The sequence below is a fragment of the Orcinus orca genome, chromosome 7 (assembly GCF_937001465.1).
Source record: "Orcinus orca chromosome 7, mOrcOrc1.1, whole genome shotgun sequence".
Lineage (NCBI taxonomy): Eukaryota > Metazoa > Chordata > Mammalia > Artiodactyla > Delphinidae > Orcinus > Orcinus orca.
The window spans coordinates 86597332-86618636 of NC_064565.1; the positions used below are offsets into that span (position 1 = coordinate 86597332).

At 37.0% G+C, this 21305-nt stretch overlaps 1 protein-coding gene and 1 pseudogene across 6 annotated transcripts; one reads left to right on the plus strand and one right to left on the minus strand.

Annotated features, from left to right (window-relative positions):
- The window catches only part of LOC117201678 (WASH complex subunit 3-like), a 105269-nt pseudogene that overhangs the window by 54398 nt on the left and 29566 nt on the right, over positions 1-21305 (minus strand).
- STRADB (STE20 related adaptor beta) lies at positions 129-21002 on the plus strand. Of its 6 annotated transcripts, none has more exons than XM_033430000.2 (13): positions 130-314; positions 1774-1905; positions 3358-3454; positions 6437-6517; positions 11401-11500; positions 14583-14704; positions 15795-15903; positions 16784-16907; positions 17932-18103; positions 18401-18505; positions 18665-18909; positions 19610-19652; positions 20162-21002. In XM_033430000.2, the coding sequence occupies exons 3-13, from the start codon at positions 3443-3445 to the stop codon at positions 20303-20305; spliced, it is 1257 nt and encodes a 418-aa protein (XP_033285891.1). In that variant the 5' UTR covers positions 130-314; positions 1774-1905; positions 3358-3442; the 3' UTR covers positions 20306-21002. The 6 variants fall into 6 exon arrangements, with proteins under 6 accessions (XP_033285914.1, XP_033285891.1, XP_033285886.1 ...); XM_033429995.2 differs by lacking the exon at positions 1774-1905 and adding an exon at positions 2417-2498; XM_033430007.2 differs by lacking the exons at positions 130-314; positions 1774-1905 and adding exons at positions 2417-2498; positions 8650-8684.

The following is a 21305-nucleotide window of genomic DNA, read 5'->3' on the forward strand; positions in this document are numbered from 1 at the left end:
TCTCTAAAGGCCACGCCCCTCGCTTCTAGCCCGGGGGCGGGGGCGGGGCGGGGGCGGGGGCGGGGCGGGGCGGGGCGGGGGGCGGGGCCGCGACCCTGGGGCCAGGGTGGGGCGAGCCCAGTGCTGGAGGGCTGCTGGGGGTTGGGGCAGAATTCCAGGCCCACAGTGCCAGACGGGTCGCGCCGCCCTCCTGGCTCCGCGGCTTGTGCCGCGAGCGGGCCTTGCGCGCTCGCTTTGCCGCTGGGCGGGCCTGGCGCCAGGGCCCCGCACCGCTGGCCGCCTGAGGAGAGCCGCTGGCCGCAGTCGCCGCCAGGGTAATGAGGGGAGGCCGGGCTGGGGAGGGGAAGGGCTACGGGCTGGTCGCGAAGTGAGGGAGCGCGGCTCCGCCAGCGCGCGCCTACGGAAGCTCGAGGCTAGAACTCGCCGCCGCGCTTCCAGCCTGAGCCCGGGAGGCCGACGGAGCCGTGGCGGGAGTCCGGCTCGGCGTGGCGAGCGGCCCGTGCGTGCCGCGCGGCTCCGGCTCGGCCCGGCGTCCCGGGCCGCGTGGCGGCCGAGGCACCTGCGTGCTGGGTAGGCGGTGCCTGCTGGGGTCGGCGGTGCCAGGTGCGCGGGGCCCAGCTGCCCGCGGCGCCACCCCCCCCGCCCCGCCGCTGTCACCTTTGGCCGCACTCACAGGCACGCGGAGTCTCCAGACCCAAGGTGCCCTCCGGCCCGGCTCTGTGTGCCGCCTTCTGCGAGTTCGCTGCAAAGTCCCCCAAAGCAGGACTCGGAAGGAAGCTTTTACGTAATTGAACGCTCAAGCCGCGTTTCGTCCTCGGTATTTAAGTTCAACGTTGTGTTTTTCCCTCGTGGGTTTGTTGTGTCGCGTACCTTTTTCCTCAGAACTCGATTGGAATTGGTGACAGCGCCTATCTAGGATAGAGCCTGGCACACAGTAGGCGCTTAGTAAATATTTTTTGAAAGCCTGAGTCACGATGCTAAGTTTGGAAATTCTACCGAGTTGTGCGTGGCTATAATTTTTAAGATTTTATAGGTTCCCAAGATAACTTTGAAAATTACAGTAATTTTAAAGCTCCGCAGAGTTAAATCTGGCTTTTTTGCATTCCCTGTAACAAGGGCCTCTGTTGGATGCTTAAATTAACTCAAAACCCGAGTTCTGTAATTTAGATGCGCCTTCCGATTGTCGCAGAAAGTGTTAACCTTTCAGATTAAAGCTTTCGGAGGAACCATTCTATTTTAGAACAAATTTAAATTATTTAGAAAGATTTATTTTAATTCTCTTTTTAGAGATAATTGCGAGGGACCACACTGATGTACTTGTAAATACATTTAGAAATACAAGTCTCAAGTATGAATTTTTGAAAAGGGTTTATGTTCATACCTAGTGAAAGAGCACGCAGGAGAAAATTATGACGGCAGACCTATACCCCGCCCTCCAGCGACCCCCACCCCCGTCTCTTAGCGGGGGCAGCTGCTGCCTTGACCTCAAAATGTCTCATAAAAGTATCTCTTAATAGTCTGTCACATCTAAAGCAAAATCCTCTGGGATTAAGCCATGCACGTGGGCAACCCCTTTAGTACTGACAATTCTCACAGATTGTGTCCGCTTCTTATGAGTTTTTCTGAAAAATAGATAATGTAATGGAGTTTAAAGGTTTTTTGTTGTTGTTTAAGAAAGAACTTAACTGATATTACACAGAAAGAGCAAGAAACAAATTCCTGAGAACCAGGAAATTCAGTTAATCACGACATCCCTGATCTTTCTGCTTGTAGGAATGTATGCTCCAAGTGGTCAGGGCCTTGTCTGCCTCGATCACTAGTGAGTGTCCCCAGTGCCCAGCACAGAGCCTGACCCATAGCAGCCATTCATTAAACACCTGTGGGATGAATACTTGACCGTTTCAGGTAACAGGGTAATTACTTTCTACATGCTTGTAGTTTCTTCATTTACTTGGATGTTTCCTTAGAATAGATTACCAGAAGTGAGAATTTTACAGGGTCAAAGGGATGAACATTTTTATAGTTATCAAAACATTGCCAACTTACTTTCCAAATGAGTCCTACCATTTGGTACCTTTCAGAGCATCTTCTCAAGCTCTTATTGATACAGTATTTGATAGTTCTGAGCACTTTCAGATAAAGTATTTCATTGATCCGAATCACCCTGGAAAGTGAGCAGGGCAGGTTTTGCATTACCTCTTTTGTAACACAGCAAACACCAGTGCCTTAAATTGATGGTAATGAATGGCAGGTGACAAAAATAAACCATTCCGGGTTTTTTTCTTCTTCCCATTCTCTTCCTTTGGTTTGTAGTGAATATCCTGAATAAATTGACATCTTTTCTTAGCAATAAAATTGGATGCTGCTGTATAATATCTATGGTTTACAAAAGCTTTTTCTTTCTAATTTTGTTCAGATGTTTGCAGATGCCTTGATCAAACTTGGGGACTTCATTAAAATGAAATAATGAACCACAATTTAGGTGAAAGAGATACTGGGTAGGTGTAAGGGAATACCCAGCACTAGCAAGTTTCGAACATTGCCACCCTTTCTATTAGGAAAGATTTGGAAACTTTTGGTGGTGCTTTTGTAGCTCCTTCAATCTGAATAAGTTACTATTTTAAACCTCTGCATCTGTTGGAGCCTTCATAAAGTATTGAGATTAATACTCCATCAGTGAAAGTGGACAGGAATTATTTGTGTAATAATCTGCATATCTTTCCTATCTGTCAATAAATTCCAAGAAGAATGGAAATGAGAACTAAGAATCATAAAAAATATTCAACCTACAGAAAATATTATTTTCACATGAAAACTGAAAAAAAAATCTTTTTTTAAACATGGCAAGAAGAAAATGTAATTAATTCCTACTCTGTTGCTAATCTTGACTCTTTCCCAAATTTGCTGGTCAGTTACCCTAGATGATTTAATAGGTAATTAATTGGATAAGGAAGCTTTGGAAGATTCAAAGTTTACTTCTAAGTAGAACCATTGGAAATTCTTGGGCATCATTTGTATTAAAAGTGGGTCCAACATTACCTTTCTGTATTGTTTTTACATTTGCTTAGGGTTCTGTAAAAAATTAGTATAGAAAAGATAAGGAAGAAGAGATGCAGGTTTATTGAGGCTTTGGAAATATTCAGAACCTCCTTTCAACTTCACTCCACCTTTCTGTTGTGATGTCAGATCCCAAATAGTGTTCAGTAAACAGAAATGTTCTTTAAGGACACCTTTCAGGAATGTCTGTAGTCCTTGTGTCAAAGAATAGCTGCCCAAATAGTGGTGGGTTTATGGCAACTAGATCTTTAAGGCATTTGTATGTAAATATAAGTTATTTTGCTTCTGTTTTTATACTAGGATATTTCTGTATCTTGAAGATAAAGCAGAAATCTTCTTTGGAGTAGATGGATTTTTCTCACTTTCTGTGAACTAAAGCGATTCAATGTCTCTTTTGGTAAGTTTTTATAAGCGCGGATCTAATTTTGTGTCAATAGAGTAATTAGATGTTAGTGCAAAGCCCTAATAGGCATACTCTGATGGAATATTCTTAGGCTCTGAGATGTTATTTTGATCTGAAAGACTTCTGGTCTTTAAAAATGAGTTAAATTATCATTGAGTTTTTGTCTCTTTAAAAAAGAGCTCCTATACTTTTCCGATATACTCCTTCTATTCCTTTGTCCCATACCCACTTTTCTCATACATTTACTGTCCTTAGACATTACTCTTCCATCCAGTTAGCTATGCCTTATCCTTTAAATCTTTCAAAAATCCCTTTGACAAATTTCCATCTGACTAAAGGCAAGCAAAATAGTATGAAAAATAAGCCCCTTGACTTAACAAGACAGGAAACATTAGGATCATTGTCTAATATGATGTATAGATACTAACGTGGTTTTTGTTTATATTAAGTCCATGGTATCTACTCTAGATTAAGTAGTTTTAGGACTTTCATTGTGTCTTATGTAGAATATAATACGTTATTTGAATATTTGAATTTCTTTTAAAAAGTGGTGGGTGCATTTGTATGATGATTTGTAATTTACAAATGCTTTCATGTATTATATCTCTCTCAGTCTTCAAAATTGTAAGCAGGGCAGGTGGTATAATCCTCATTTGGAGTTTGGTCCATGGTTGCAAAGAATTAGAGCCAGGGCTCAAACTCACACCTGCCAATCCACTCTATCACTTGCCAAGTCTGAGAGGCAGAACTATGAAGTTAGGAGACTGTATTGTTAGTTATTTGGAAAATATATAATGCATTTACTTTATGTTTAAAATAAAGTTTATCTACTTAAAAGGGGAGCTTTATATATCTGGAAAATACATTGAGGTGAAATATCTACCTCATTTTCTAAAGCAGGAATCAGCAAACTTTTTCTTTAGAGGGCCAGGTAGTATTTGTGTGCTATGTGATCTCTATTAAGTTACTCTTGGAAAAAGCTGCCATAGGCAATATGTAAATAAATGCAAATGAATGTGTCTGTGTTTCCGTAAAATTTTATGCACTAAAACAGGTGGCGGGTCAGATTTGACCCGTGGACCATAGTTTGTTGACCCCTGCTCTAAAGGATTACTTAAGATTAACAATTTTATGTCAGTTTGTAGATTGGATGAGATGTAAAAGGGCATTTGATAGATGGAGATACTGAGATTCAAAGGGCTGTATGGTTGCCCAGGGCTTCCAAATTTGGGGGAAAGGACATCTTACTTAATCTATTATTTCATAATTATGGATTTTTGGAAAAATAGAATTTGATAGGGTCATTTATATTTGTTCAGTTTGTTAATAATTTTACTTTGTATTCTTCTTGCAATGAAATATTTAGAATCCTTTGAATCAAAACATTCATGTTTTCTCCTCAGTGAGATATTTGTGTAACTGAGATAAAGTTAATGTTTTTGCTTATGAAGGATTCTTCCTCATTCAAATTTTACCTCTATTTGACAGCTAAGAAGTGGTGTTTTCAAAGGAGCAGCAGGAACAAAATTCCAGACTCCCAGAAAGAAAGCAGGTGTTCAGCATAAACCATGTTGTTTGCATAGACAGTTTAGGCACACCATGATCCATTCTTACCGGGGAATGGTGGGAACCCTCCCAAAATCCGAGTTCCTAGATACCAGCCAAGGGTCAACCTTGCAAACAGGCCTTTCCAAGGAGAGCAGTTTTAGGCCTGCTAACCCTTTCCCACACAATAGTATGAATGATTATTGTGAAAGATTCAGGGCAAATGTTGGAAAATATATGTAAATACCAAATATAATATATAAATGATGTAACTGGTGGCTATTTTTTATATGAACGACAGTATTAAGTATCTTCAAAAACTTTTATTGTAATTTTTTTTATTGTAAATTTTATTCACCCCACACAAACCAATAGAAACTTTGCAAAGGAAGTGATTCTACAGCTACCTTGACACTGTTAGCTCCTGTTCTTCAGGGGCGAGTTTTACATAAAACGGTGGGGATATATGTCAAATTATTTTGGTAAGATTGATATGTACAGACTGTAGGAATTCAACTTAATCAGTAATTTAGGCTAACTGGGAAAATGATTAGTTTGATTAATGAGAAATTCTGGCATATTTTAAGCTAAAGGAAGTTTGATTAAGTAAGTGACTGCAGAATAGACGTGGATGGACTTGTCTTAAAGACTCATTTGATATTATACTTTAATGTTCATATAAAAATGAATGTTCATAAGATGCTTGAAAATAATTAAAAGTCTCTTTCATACAATTTGTTTATACTTTTCTTTTGACATACCTTTTCTTCCTAAATAAGTATAACATCAGCTTCACGCCACTAGCGTGTGTAGGTGTTACATTTCTTTATTGACAATACGTGATAACAGAACACTGAGTTGAAATGCAGGAAAATGTAAATTGTGATAATGGAACTAAGTCTCTTAATTTGATTTTAATTGGTTAGAGATGTTTATCACCTTACGGAACAAAATTGGTTCCAAGTATTGATATATTCAATGTGTGGTTTAATGTGGATAAACATGGTTCCCACACTTAAGGGAAAAAGAAAATCTGAGGACCAAGATAAAATTAATATGGTGAGCATAGCAGAATATATCTCTAGCTAAATATTCAGAAAAACACTGCAAAGATTACGAAAGGGTTAAAAATTAACACCAGCAGTAAAAATGAATTGCTGTTGTTACCTCCAGGGTAGAGGGCAAGAATCAGAGATAGCGCCAAGTAAAATTATAGCAGATATGAAATTTGTCTTCTGCATACCCAGCTGCTTCTCCATTCTCTCCCATACTGTCTACCTCCACAGTATGAATCCTGGCTCCAGTTCAGGTTCCTGCACGTTGCCCTTTCTCTCTGCTCCTCACCCCAGTCAACAGACTTTTTTGTATCCACGTGCCACCCTTATCTTGTGACTTATTTTTCACTTATTTAGTGTATTTCTGAATTTACAGGATTGTTTCTGCACTTCACGAACACAAGTTGAATCACTCAGACCTGAAAAACAGTCTGAAACCAGTACCCATCAAAACTTGGTAAGAAAATGGTTAAGTACAATTAATACTCCTCTTTTGCCTTCTGTGACACCATTTTACAGAATATAATTTCTGGTTCTCCTATATCTCTTTTTCTTTACTTCTTTCTTCTTTCACTTTTCTTCTTTTACTGTTTCTTCTTCCTCTACATAAGCTATTCTCCAGAAGTCTGTAATTGGCCTCTGCTCTTCTGCCTAAACAGACTCTCCCTAAGCAGTCTCACTGGCTCCTGTGGTTTCAGTTGCTCAGATTTCAGATTGTCTGGAGCTACCTGAGGTTTTCCTTTAGGTTGTGAGGGGACCCTGTCATCAGGTAGGACTGATGATTCTTAAGTTTTTACCTGCAACTTTGGACTCTTTCCTGGGCACCAGATGAGTCTGTAGAATTCCTCTGGTTAGAGTTTTCAAAGGCATCTCTGTGCAGTTTGAGTAAAACCTTAATCTCTCAAAACTTCACGGACCTATTGAATTTCCTGCTTTGGCAAATGAAAATCCATCTACTAAATCACCCTAACTAGAAACTTTGGAGTTATCCTCACACTGCCTCTTCCTCTGCCCTCACATCTAGTTACACACCAAGTCTTACAGATCTGTCTCTGAAATGCCCTTGAGTCCATCCCCTCCTTCACCTGATCACTGCTGCTACTCAAATCTCATCATCTCTCACCTGGACTGTTGCAGGTAAACACATTGCCTCTAGTTTCCTAGACACACATATAACCTCCTCTCCCACTCAGATCAGTATTCAACACTGTTACCAATACAGGCCTGTTTGTGCCACTTTCCAGCTTTAAAATTGCCATTGGTTTCCTAAAGCGTATGGGATAAAGCCTAAACTTGTTAGTGTTTTATAAGGACTCTTAATGGTATGGAATATGTCTAATGTTTGAGTTTCATTTATTGCTGCTGAGTCTTAGCACACACTTTTATTTCTGCTTGAAATACCCCTCTAAAATTCTTCCTCGTGCTTAAAGAGTTGGCTCAAGTATCACATCTCTGAAGCCTTTGCTCTTGTACCTTTAATTCTATTATGGTCCTACAGACCTTAGACATCCTCATAAAATGGCATTTACTATATTATCTCACAATGATTGATGTATATGTCTCTCCACATGATCCCCATAAAATAGGCATCCTGTCTTTTTTATCTTTATCATCCCTGGGCAATGCCTGATGTATTAAATAATATTTAAAGAAACATGCTGAGAAATAAATATTTCTCTGGGATCTTCCCCTCTAAATCTCTTAATTTTCATTTTATATTATAATTCTTTCTATAAAATAGAACCTGCCTTGCAGATACCTTAGTCCTACAAAATAGAGTTATCCCAGTTAATCCTATTTTTAAATTTATTCTGACCTTATCTTCAATTGTCATCATTTTTGTCATTTCGCTTTTTACTCGCTAATACTGTAAAGTCTTCTAGTTACGTACCTTGTTGTACAATAGGATATAGTATCCAATCCTAGTTTTCATTCAAGTATTACCCTTCAGACAGGTAGTGTTTAGAAAGTAAAGTGTCTGTTGTTGACTCCTTGCTGTTACCAAGAGAGAGGCCTAGAACTCAGGAAATTTCCACAAGTGCTGCTTTTTTTGCAGGAGGGGTTATTGTGCTAGGTACATATAACATAAAATTTACCATCTTAACCATTTTAAAGTGTACAGTTCAGTGGCATCAAATACATTCATAATATTGTACAACCATCACCACCATTCATCTCTGTAACTCTTTTCATCTTGTAAAACTGAAACTCTGTACCTATTAAACAGTAGCTCCTCCTTCCCTTATAATTCCCCTGCCTCTTGGAAACCACAATTCTAGTTTCTGTCTCTGATTTGACTACTCTCATTACCAGTATAAGTGGAATCATACTGTATTTGTTATTTTGTGACTGAGATTTTTCACTTAGCATAATGTCCTCAAGGTTCACTAGTGCTGCAGCATACTGCAGAATTTCCTTACTTTTTAAGGTTGAATAATATTCCATTATATGTATATACTACATTTTGCTTATTCATTCATCTGTTGGTGGACACTTGGGTTGCATCCACATTGTAGCTATTGTGAATAGTGCTGCTATGAACATGGGAGTACAAATATCTCTTTGAGACCCTGATTTCAATTCTTTTAGGTATATACCCAGAAGTGGAATTGCTGGATCCTATGGTAATTCTATTTAAATTTTTTGAGGAACGACCATACTGTTTTCAACAGTGGCTGTACCATTTTACATTCCCACCAGCAGAGCACAAGAGTTCCAGTTTCTCTACATCCTCTCCGATACTCATTTTCTGCTTTTTTGATAACAGCCATCATAAAGGGTGTGAGGTGGTATATCGTTGTAGTTTTGATATGCATTTCCCTAATGATTAGTGATGTTGAGCACTTTTTTCCTGTGTTTATTGACCACATACATGTATTCTGTGGAGAATGTCTATTCAAAGTCCTTTGCCCATTTTTTAATTGGGTTGTTTGTTTTTTGTTGTTGAATTTTAGTTCTCTCTATATTCTGGGTATTAACATTATCAGAAGTATGACCTACAAATATTTTCTTGATCCATTTTGAGTTAATTTTTGTATAGGTAAGGGTCCAACTTCATTCTTTTGCATCTGGATATCCAGTTTTCTCAGCACCATTTGTTGAAAATACTGTCCTAGCTCCATTGAATGGTCTTGGCACACTTGTCAAAAGTCATTTGACCATATATGTGAGGGTTTGTTTCTGGGCTCTTTATTCTGTTCTCTTGCTCTATATGTTTGTCTTTGTGTCAACACCACACTGTTTTAGTTACTGTAGCTTTGTAGTAAGTTTTGAAAGTAGGAAGAGTGAGTCTTCCAATTTTGTTCCTTTTTCAACATTGTTTTTGCTATTCAGGATCCCTTGAGATTTTAATAATATTAAGTCTTCCAATCTTTGAACATGAGGTATGTTTCCATTCAGTTATGTCTTCTTTAATTTCTCTCAGCAATGTTTTGTAGTTTCCATTGTACAAGTCTTTCATTGCCTTGGTTAAGTTAATTTCTAAGTATTTTATTCTTTTTGGTGCTATTGTAAATGGTATTGTTTTCATGACTTTTTCCCCAGATTATTCATTAACCAGGTCTTTTGAATTTTTAGTTCAAAAAGTTATTAAAAAGTTTGACAAGGACAAGGACCCTGCCATGATTTTTGCTTTCTAATTCTCTAACTAGTCATGAAATCAAAAAGAGAAGTGAGGTTAGTTTTAAGATGATTTACTCTTAGTAAACCTATATTGTCTTCTTGTGATTACCGTGTTGTTTTCTTAAATGTCCATAACTTGTTTGTGTAGTGATTTGATACCAGACCTTACTGGGCAACAACATCAAGCTTGCCCCTTTATCCTTTTTTCTCTTTTTTGAAAATTGAGTCAATGTTTGACTATTTCCATTCGGGTTTCTCATCTGAGTTTTACTATATTTGCAGACTTAATATCCTAGATGTAATTGTCTTTGGTTTGGAGGTTTGAACCTATTTAAAACAACCTGTTTTGAGCTTCAGCTACTTAATTACAATCTAAGTGCTTCTAGTTTAAAGAAGACTAGTTCCCTGATGGAGTTGAGGGAAGCAAAGTAGAGGTTGATTAGCCTTATTTCAATCCATCATCTGGTAACCTGATGCCATTTTTTTCAAGCAGTGAACTGTAAGCCTCAGTTCATTCTGTGCTCTAGCCTTCCTGGCAGACTTATAGCTTATCACTTTAAACATTTTTTAAACTGCTATATGCTCTTCTTTCTCTCTCTTATATGTGTTCTTTAAATCTGAGTTTAAGACTACTTGTTCTAAAGAAATTGCATTGATTTATTTAGATTTCTTTCTTCATTGGGATTATTTCCAATTGTATGGTAGAATTTCTTTTTATAGCCTTTCATCCCTCTTGCAGATTATTCACCTTTTACCATGAGCTTACAATTATATTTTTCTGCTCTCTTAAAAGCTTGGGGAACATGTAGAATCAAATGTAAAAAATAGTTAGCAGAATTCCTAGTAAATAGTAATGTCATTCCTAACTCCCTTCTTCCTTCTCTTTACCTTGGAGGTAGTAACGAGATTCTTGCCACCTGCTGGTGCCTGTAAAGGCTGCTGAGTACTGGTGTCCTTTTAGAGATCCTCATGGCTATCATATGATGCCAGTGGTGTTGGCCTCTTCTTTCTCCTGTGTGCATGTTATTTCAGTGCCACTGGGATCTGGTGCAGACCTAGCACTCTGACTCCATAGTATCCCGTGAAAGGCCATAGTGGTACATGGTCATTAACTCAGGACTTTTGTACCCTATCCTGTTCTCCCATCTCTTGAGGCTTATTTTTCTTTCTGACCTCCCTTCTGATTCATTTCATCTTTGAAAAACTTCTTCAGCTTCTTTGAATAAGTTTTAGTATGGAAATTGTTCCTTGACTGTTAACACCTCCATTAGCTGAGCAGATACATGTATGTGTAATGATTGTAACTGACAACCACTTGAAGTAAAAGCACCAGAATAGAATATTCCTCATAGGTCCTTTCATTTCTTCCCTTGATATATTTATTAGATACCCTGAAGAGTCAACAGCCATTCTTAGCAACTCCTAAGAATGCTTCCTGGAAATTGTGCTGAAAAGTATTCTTCACTACCTGTAAATCTGTTTTTCTAGCCCTCTCCCCCTTCACAGGCTGATAGCTTTATAACTAGCATCCCTTATTAGCTGTTGTAAATACTTTTTGGATCTTAAAACAGTGTCTTAAGCCACCTTTTCACTGCCTTCTTAATGAGCACTTGTGTGTTTGAAAAGACAATATCAGTATTTTACATTGGAGTAGGGGACCAAATTGGGGCGCCAAAAAGTTTATACCTATTTTGTTTTCATATTTTTAAAACAATGCAGGTTGATGAGCCAACCCTTTCCTTGTTGCCTCCATCCACTAGAGCCAGTGAAGTTATCTGTTCCACCAACGTTTCTCACTATGAACTCCAAGTGGAAATAGGTAATCATTCTGGATTGCACATAATTGACTCATCATTGTTAGAAATGAAATTGATGACAAAAAGATTACTTTGTAAGCAGGTCTCTCTTGTTACCCACAGCATAAAACTAAATGTTAATTGTGTCAGTCAAACGGATCTGTTAATTTTATCTGTCCTAAAACAGTAGCCCAGATTTTTTTCAAGATTACCTTCTAGAATTTTTACTTTTTCACTGAAGTACTGGTAGAGGAGGAAGACACTAAATAATCTAAGCATTTGTTATTTGTATCTTTATTTTGGGGAACTTCTGATCATTTGTCTGATTTAAACCAAATCATGTAAATCTTTTCAGTTACAGTCCTTTAACCAAATTACTTTCTTTTAACTTAAAACCTTGCCTAAAATCCCATTCGTAGTAGAAACTTTTTTCAGTTAAGTTTGGAACTGGCTGAGTTATTGTTTTTAGCCTTATACCTGTGAAAAGTTGCTCTGAGTATTCAGAAACATCTCTTAAATAATACAAAGAGATACTATCTTAGGTGCTAGGAATATAAAGCCATGTAAAACACTTGAGGAGTTCACATCCTCTCTGGGAAGACGAACATGAAAGATAGCTTTGTCTTATGCACTGGAAGGTACTACAGTAAAGTGTTCCCAAGTGTTATGGGAACAGAGAAGATGGAGCGTTCACCTGTGCATCTCGACTCTTCTAGGAGTCAGGGAAGATAGCAAAAGGGCTGGATCCTGAAGCATGAGGAAAAGTTTACTAAATATTCTAGTCAGGGTTTTTATTCAAACAACAAACAGTCCTGACTACTTAAACTAAAAGAATTTTTTGAACAATTTTGCTAACTCACAGAATCATTGGCTAGAGAAATGGGCTTGGAAGAAACCAAGAGAAACTATGTGACTAGAACTGTAGCCTGGGTCACAGCATAAGAGCAGCCTAGTTAATGTACACTAGTAGGGTACTTTAACCCCACTAGATGATGTTGGGCCCCACTGGTGAGTTCCAACTTAACTGAAAAAAGTTTCTACTAAAAATGGGATTTTAGGTAAGGTTTTAAGTTTTAAGTGTGAGTTCTGACTGCCTCTGCTTCTTTTGTCACTCACTTCATCCTCCATTGACCAAGCTTATGTCATTGACCCTCCCATGCCCAGGTCAAGGTGACCAAAAGAGAAATAAGGATTTGACTTTTTCTAAAATAGCACTGGTGGAAAATGCCCCCAAATTAGAAAGGACTTTTCAGATGGTGTCAATCCAAAAAAGGTAAAAAAAATAATTTACTCGAATAGGTGATTGAGGAAGGACTATCACATAGCTGCTCTGTGCCTAGACTCAGGAACATAGGGCAAGTAGGCAGTAGGAGTAGGTAAATCTGAAAAAGGAGACTTGGAACCATTGTGAAAGAACTCATATGGGGGATATATATATATAGAAGTTCAGACTCTCTCTGTCAGCCCTGCAACGTACCAACTTCATTACTCAGTGGATTTAAGGAAAGGTTTGGAATTTATCGTCTCTACTAGAGAGACATTGTGGAATAGTGATGATGATAATAATAGCATCTAATCGGCATCAGGCTGAACATATTATATGTATTTTTTCATTTCACCCCTTTAGCCCTCCCATTTTGCAGATGAGGATACTGAGGCTCTGAGAATTTAAGTAATAGTCATACAGTTAGTGATTTGAAAGCAAACTCTTGTGACTGTAAGGTCTAAGCTCTCAGCTGCTGCACTGTAGTACCTTTCTTTTGATAAAATGTTGAATTTAGAAGGACAACTGGCAGCAGTTCCAGGCAGCAATCTGGAAGATATAGTATATCAGGGATTTACAGCCAGAGTATCATCCTCATCACCTGAGTCTTTTTAAAAATTGCAGTGCCTATATCCCATCACAGACCTCCTGAATCAAAATTTCTGGTGAATGGGAACTAGGCACAGGCTTTTGAAGTAGTTCCATCAGTAGTTTTGGTGCATGTCCTGATCGAGAATGCAGGGCATAGTGAGGAAGTCACTGCATCTAGCCAGAGAACAAGGACAGGACTTGAGCTAAGGCAAGTGATGCTTGTTGCTGGGGAGGAAGGGATGAATTTCAGATTAACTGCATTTCAACAATAAAAGTGACAGAATTTGGTGACTGTGGAGAGAGGGAGGAAACTAACATTTATTAGGTGTCTATTAATAGATTACCATTCTAGGTGTTTTTAGTTTAAAAACTGACAACACCAAATGCTGGTGAGTATGTCAAGTCACTGCAGTACTTACTTATACGTGGCTTGTGGGAATGCAAAGAGGTTCAGCCACTTTCAAAAACAGTTTGACCGCTTCTTATAAAGTTAAACGTACACGACCTAGCCATCCCACTTGCAGGTATTTGCCAAAGAGAAATGAAAACATATGTCTACTTAAAGAATGGTTTTGGCAGCTTTATTTGTAGTCACAAAAAACTGAAAACAACCGAAGTTTATCAATTTATGAATAGATAAAAATAAATTGTGGTATATACATATAATGGATTATTACTCTGCAATAGAGAGAAATTAACTACTGAAACACGGAAGAATCTCAAAAGCATTATACTAAGTGAAAGAAGCCAGACACAAAAAACTGCTATGATACTACTTACATGACAAACAAAAATCACATCAGTGGTTGCCAGGGACCGGGAGTAGGGGATTGCTGAGTAACATTCCATTGTTTGAATGTAACAATTTGTTTATCAAGTCACAATACTAACCATTACAATAGGTGTGTAATGGTATATTGTGTTTAATTCCTACTCCTCTATTTTGAGCATCTTTTCATGTGCTTGTTGGCCACTTCTGTGTCTTCTTTTGTGGCTTACCTATTTAATCTTCTGCCTAATTTTTAGTTGGGATGTTTGTCATTTATTATAGAGCTATAAGAGTTCTTTATATAGTACTCTGTGTGTAAGTCTTGTCAGATATAAATATTGTTGATACTTTCAATCAGTGGCTTGCCTTCTCATTTTCTTAACAGTGTTTTCTTGAAGAGCAAAAATTTTTAATTTTGATGAAGTCCAGATTATCAGTTTTTTCCTTTCGTCATTAACACAAGTTTTACGTCTGATTATAGGAAGAGGATTTGACAACTTGACTTCCGTCCATCTCGCACGGCATACTCCTACAGGAACACTGGTCACAGTAAAAATTACAAATCTGGAAAACTGCACTGAAGAACGCCTGAAAGCTTTACAGGTAACAATACAAAAAAAAAAAAAATACATTTAATTTAATGTCTATTTGAGGAGATTACACCTATAATTTTTTTTTTCACAAATTAGTAGTTCTGTTAGAGAAAGGTAGATTTCTTTCTTCTAATAAACATGCAATTACAGAAATGGAAAGAATACTTGGAAGCCAGATCCATGAAAGAGCAAATATATTCAAACTTTGGTAAGTACTATAAGTTCCTTCAAATGAATATCATATTTGGAACACTGGTCTGGAATTTATTTAAATACCCCTTGTCAGTCCAGTCACAAATAATCGTATAGGAAAATAGAAAAAACAAAAGCAAACAGTTTCCTTTTCTTCCAGCTAAGTAAAACTAGCTTCTGAATTGATAAATTTTAACAGATTGCATTTCAGGAATATTATAATACCATTTCAGTTGTCACTAATCATTTTTGATATAATGAGGGAAAGGATTTTGTTTTGATATTATCCCAATTTTTTAACTATTTATATGTGCACATGTATATTGCACAGAAGAAGACTGGAAGAAATTATACTGAAATGTTAACAGTGGTTCTATGATTTAATGTTAGAAGTGACTTTTATACTCATATTTTAATGTATTTTTTAAATGTTTCTATCATAAGAACACAGTATAGTTATTGACTGTGACCTCTGGAGTCAGACTGTCTAATAAGTTCACATCCTACTTTCGTTAATTATGTGCTTTTGGACAAGTTTTCTAACTTGTTTCTAAGTATCCTCTTCTGTAAAATGGGAATTATAATGTCACATACTTTGTGTAGTGGTTGTGAGATTTAAAGACATGATAGCACTAAGAACAGTGCTTAGTACTAATAAGCTCCATTATTGGTACTAATAAGCTGCCACTACTGCTGTTATCTTCATAATGAGGAAAAAGGTTGGGTTTTGGGGGTTTGTTTTATTATTTAAATCCACTTTATTGTTATTTACTTTTCCCTTCTTTTTTTTTAACATCTTTATTGGAGTATAATTTCTTTACACTGGTGTGTTAGTTTCTGCTTTGTAACAACGTGAATCAGCTAAAAAGGTTGTTTTTAAATGTCTTGTCTCTGTGTTTCTATACTAGAAAGCAGTGATTCTATCCCACTTTTTCCGGCATCCCAATATTACAACTTACTGGACTGTTTTCACTGTTGGCAGCTGGCTTTGGGTTATTTCTCCTTTTATGGCCTATGGTAAGAAAACTCATTTTAGGTAAAATAATTCATGGTTTAGCCTGGATGCTATAATTAAGGATGAGTGTGATCTTTGATTTATGATTCACTACTTTTAATTTATAAATCTGATGGCCAATTCTAGATTTCATGATATATTTTTATATCTGGTTCATGTTGAATTTTAGTTTTCAGAAAAAAAAGTAGAATGGGTCTCATGATCATTGAAACCACCACTGATTGCTTCTCCAAGAAGTCAATCCTTTGAACAAGCTGTCTTTTTCCCTTCAGTTTCCTTCCTCTCTCTCAGTGGAGAGCTGCTGTTAGTCTTCAAGCAAAAGTAGTTTTTCTGCTTGTGCACACCATCCCTATCCTTGTTTCTCTGCATTGTAAACTTATTTCACTGTATTGTAAACATCTGTGTGTGTACCTGTCTCCTTCACTGGATTTGAGCTTCTCGAGGGCAGGATCATGTATGTATTTTTCATTTTGGTATCCCCAGGTGCTCATAAGATACCTAGCACAAGTAGTGTTCAGTAGGTGTGTTGAATAAATAAATGAATGGATTCTAGAGCTTTGATTTTTAGGATAGCTTTTGTGAATTGCCTGTGGATTTAAAATATATATGTTCTCACACAGTATGTACTTTTTTAGTAATATTGAATATTGTTAATTCACTTTCCTAATCTCTAGCATGTCATTAGAAAAGTCTTTTTAAAGATTGGTGAAGGAAAATTACCTTGGCATAAGAAAGTGGTTAGACTCTAAAATGTAACACGTGTGCATGCGAGCATGTGTGTGTACGTGTGTGTGTGTTTATGGTTGATAAGAACATTTAAAACATAGCTAGAAGCAAAATCACTTTCAGTGTTCATCTAAAGATTTCAGGGGTTTCTTTCAGGTTCAGCAAGTCAACTCTTGAGGACTTACTTTCCTGAAGGAATGAGTGAAACTTTAATAAGAAACATTCTCTTTGGAGCAGTGAGAGGGTTGAACTATCTGCATCAAAATGGCTGTATTCACAGGTATTTACTTATTTGTATTTTACAAAGTGAAAGAATTTGAGAGGAAGAAGTCTTTTAGGGAGCTTTTAGGAAGGAGCAGTTGAGTGTTAGAGTGGAGGATAGGAAACTTGCAAATGAAAATTGAGGGAGGAAGGGACCAGTAGGTATAGTAGATGCTTACATTTTATAGTTCATTCACCAGAAATGTTCAGACCACCTCCTCTGTGCCAAGTGCTGTGCTCCGTGCTGGGATGGAGTGCCTGTCTTCGCACAGCTCAAGTCCCAATAATGAGGGTTACAAGAACCTATCTGTTTGGGGTATAAGCTGTGGGGAGTGGGATCCTAGTTAACTCTTGTGTTTTGTTTTTTCCTTAAGCAAATAAAGAGCTGCTTTATCTGCTTTTCAGTTTTATGTCATGTTTATATCATATACAGATTGTAACTAAACCTTTGATTTCTTAAGTGTTCTGTAGCACTTTGAGATTATCATACTAAATATCAGTTCTCTTGTTGCCAAACTGTACATGCAGAAGTAATTGGCTGAATGTTAAAAACAATGCTGTTCTAAGATATATTGGGACTTTGTTTTCCTTTTTAATTAAGTTGCTTTTAAATAAGCTTGTTTTCTTATTGTTTGTTTCACCTCAAAGCTTTTTTCTTACTGTTTGTTGTTTCTTAGCAGCATTCTGGTTAACTGAGGATTTCTAGCAGACAGTATTCTAATTAATCAAGGTTTTATTATACTTTACCAGACTATTGGCCATCCTGCTCTATTAGTTTCCAGTTTCCGTGTTTAGGATGAAAAACAAGGCTCTTTTATAATTTATTTGATGAAGGAAAATTTTACATCAGACATATCTTTATAAATTTTGTTAATACCATGAGAGGCTATCTTTTATTGGATAATATTGCATTTAACTTTAAATTATAACTTCTAAGGAGTATTTAATTTCCAAGGGAATACATGGATTTATTCTGACCAGATTTTTATCCTTTCTTCATTGGCCAGTTTCTTAGTATTTAGGATTGTTTCTTTTTGTTCTAGGAGTATTAAAGCCAGCCATATCCTCATTTCTGGTGATGGCCTAGTGACCCTCTCTGGCCTGTCCCATCTGCATAGTTTGGTTAAGCACGGACAGAAGCATAGGGCTGTGTATGATTTCCCACAGTTCAGCACATCAGTGCAGCCGTGGCTGAGTCCAGAACTACTGAGACAGGTCAGGTGTGGCCATTGCATTGGGTTGTCTATGCGTCTTAAGTGTCTTCTGAGTTTGACTAAAGGACAGTTGTGCCCTTATATTTGGATTGATGAAAGGCCTACTGCAAGACTTTTTAAATTCTTTCTTGTCAAAATTATTGTTAGGAATTTTTAAATGTATACCAAATATTAGGTATATCTTGATTTCTCATGAGTTTTTTCCATTATTATTCACCACCCTTTATCAAAAAAGCATACGTATGTAACTTTTTAAAGGTTATTTATACTAAAGGACTTCAAATTAATTGTTCTACAGGATTTACATGGATATAATGTAAAGTCAGATATTTACAGCGTTGGGATTACAGCATGTGAATTGGCCAGTGGGCAGGTACCTTTCCAGGACATGCACAGGACTCAGGTAAATGCTGCTAAAATCCCTGAACTACTTTCCTTCCCTTACATTCTATATAATTTCTTTTAAACATCTTTGCTGTAGACTCTTAGGACCTTTATTGTTGTTGTTAATGCTTTAATATTTTGCCTGAAAATGACTGAAGGAAATTTTTCTTTCTTTTAGATGTTGTTACAGAAACTGAAAGGTCCTCCTTATAGCCCATTGGATATCAGTATTTTCCCTCAGTCAGAATCCAGAATGAAAATTTCCCGATCAGGTGTAGACTCTGGGATTGGAGAAAGTGTACATGTCTCCAGTGGAACTCGCACAGTAAATAGTGACAGATTGCAAACACCGCCCTCAAAAACATTCTCTCCTGCCTTCCTTAGCCTGGTACAGCTCTGTTTGCAGCAAGATCCTGAGAAAAGGTAATATTGGTCACTTCTAAATAGCATAAAACATCTGTGTCTTGTATTTTATAGAAGTTTTGTGAGATTTCCTTCTTGCCAAATTCAAATCTTTTATCAGTCTTTTCATCAAAAAACTATACAGTAGCCTAATCCAGAAAATACCAATGCTAAAAGCAAGTGGAGACAATGAGCAAATGGGAAGAATACTAGATTGGAAGTCAGAAGGCTTGGGCTTCAGTCTCAGCTGTATCATTTCCTAACCAAGTCACCTTGTAAAAATCAGTTAATCTTTCTGGACGTTAATTACTGCACTTATGTTAAGACATTTTAGAAACTTCCAAGCAGTACAAGAGTGTTAGTTGCTGTTATTACAATAATTATTATCACAGATAACTAATGTGTTAGCATTTTGGAAATAAGGTGTGTGTCTTTTTAATCTTTTTTAAGCCCCTTAATGCCTAGCATAGTTCCTTATAATTAGTAAGTGCCTAATAAATGTTAAGTCACAGACTAATTGAAGGTTATCTCTAGAATTAATTCTGCCCATTAGTTAAGGTTGAAGCTAAGAATTGGGCTTCCTTACATATATTTTTTCCTTTTAATTTTTGTGTATTGAGTTTTATAGCTCTAAACCTAAGTTCTAACATAGTTTACATCAAAAAAATCTACATTCTAATATGAGGTCTTTTTTAAAATAATTTTTTCAAAAAAATTTCAGGCCATCAGCAAGCAGTTTATTATCCCATGTTTTCTTCAAACAGGTGAGCTGATCTATCTTTGTTGTCTAGATGTTTTTTAATACTATTAAAAAATCACATCATTTTGTTGGCTTAATGGGACAGTTTGGTTACTAAGATTCTTAAATAATTTTCTTACAAGGTAAAGTTAAAAAGAAGAAAACGTTTTTGGTAGTTTAATTATAGACTTTCTAAAATATTTCCATTCTGCAAAACAAAATGAGTAAAGACAAACGGAATATCATCATGTGTTACTTTATCCTCAGCTTATATTTTGATTAACTTAGAGACATTTTATTTTTCTATATTGGCTAGAAATGATGTAAGGGCAAAATAATTCTGATAAAAGTCAGTTTATTTGGCTGTTACTTCTTCTTCTCGGATAACCAGAATCAAAGGCATGTTTAAGTGAAAATACCTAAAAACAATTTAAACACATTTAACATGATTTCTTTAAAAGTTATTATTTACTAAAAAAAAACTAATGTATTGAATTTATGTACCAACAGCCTTATTTTGAGTTTCTTTAACAGATGAAGGAAGAAAGCCAGAGTTCAATACTTTCACTGTTGCCTCCTGCTTGTCACAGGCCATCAACAGCACCACCTCCAGTGTCACCTTGGACTGAGCCGGAATGGGATTTTCCTGATGAAAAAGATTCAAACTGGGAATTCTAGGGCTGCCAAACCCTTTTATGTCCTATGTACTTGACACTTTCTCCCTGCTGCTTTTTCTTCTGTATTGCTAGGTACAAATACTAGAATTATACTTGAAAATACAGTTGGTGCACTGGAGAATCTATCATTTAAAACCACTCTGTTCAAAGGAGCATGAGGTTATAGCCCCTTTGGTTAGCTCAGAGTGCTGTTATAACTCCAGGGAAACTTTGGAATTATTAATCTAACTACATTTAGTGTCATCTGTTCTCAAAATTTTTTCCCAAGCTGTGACTAACTATTCTTTTTGATTTCTCAGTATAATTTTTGAGCCAGTTAAATTTTTCAGCATTTTGCTGCCCTCAGGGGAATGAGCCCTCAGAGGACATTGCTTCCAAGTACATTTTTTACTTCCAGATTCTCTAGCCTTTTTAATCAGCTATTGTTAAACCAACAGGCTAGTTTATCCTGGCATCAAACCTGTTTTTGATAGAAGGGAAAATGTTTATACTTTCCCGTTATCATGTGTTAATAATACTTATGGTAATATCAAACTGAGCCTCACTCACATTAAATGATTCACTTGAAATATATAGAGAAGTTGTAATTTGCTTTTTTTAATTGTTAAGGGGCTAAAGTAACACTTTTCTACTTATGTAAATTATAGATCCTAAATTTATGCGCCCCGTGGGAGCTCAATAAAGATTTATTCAATTGAGTTTATACTTAATAATTTTATTTGTGTGGTTTGACAAAGCTAAAACATACATTCTAATTTGTTTTGCCAAGGATAGCTCTTTCTCAAACAGATTTATTTATATAACCTGTTGAATTGGGGACAGCCTGGTGTTTGATTCAATGGAGGCAGATTTTCCAGCCCTTTATATGATTATTCTTGCTCCTGTAGGAGATCCAACTTACAAGAACATAGAGAACTTAATAGTTTTACCTTATTAGCAAAAGAGATATGCTGTCTCAAAAAGAATATGTAGTTTGGACTGTGATAAGTTGGGATTTACCT

Coding starts and splice junctions, on each gene's coding strand:
- STRADB (XM_033430000.2), top strand. Junction 6,518..11,400: donor CCAGTACCCATCAAAACTTG/GTAAGAAAATGG, acceptor AAAACAATGCAG/GTTGATGAGCCAACCCTTTC. Junction 18,104..18,400: donor GTCCAGAACTACTGAGACAG/GTCAGGTGTGGC, acceptor ATTGTTCTACAG/GATTTACATGGATATAATGT.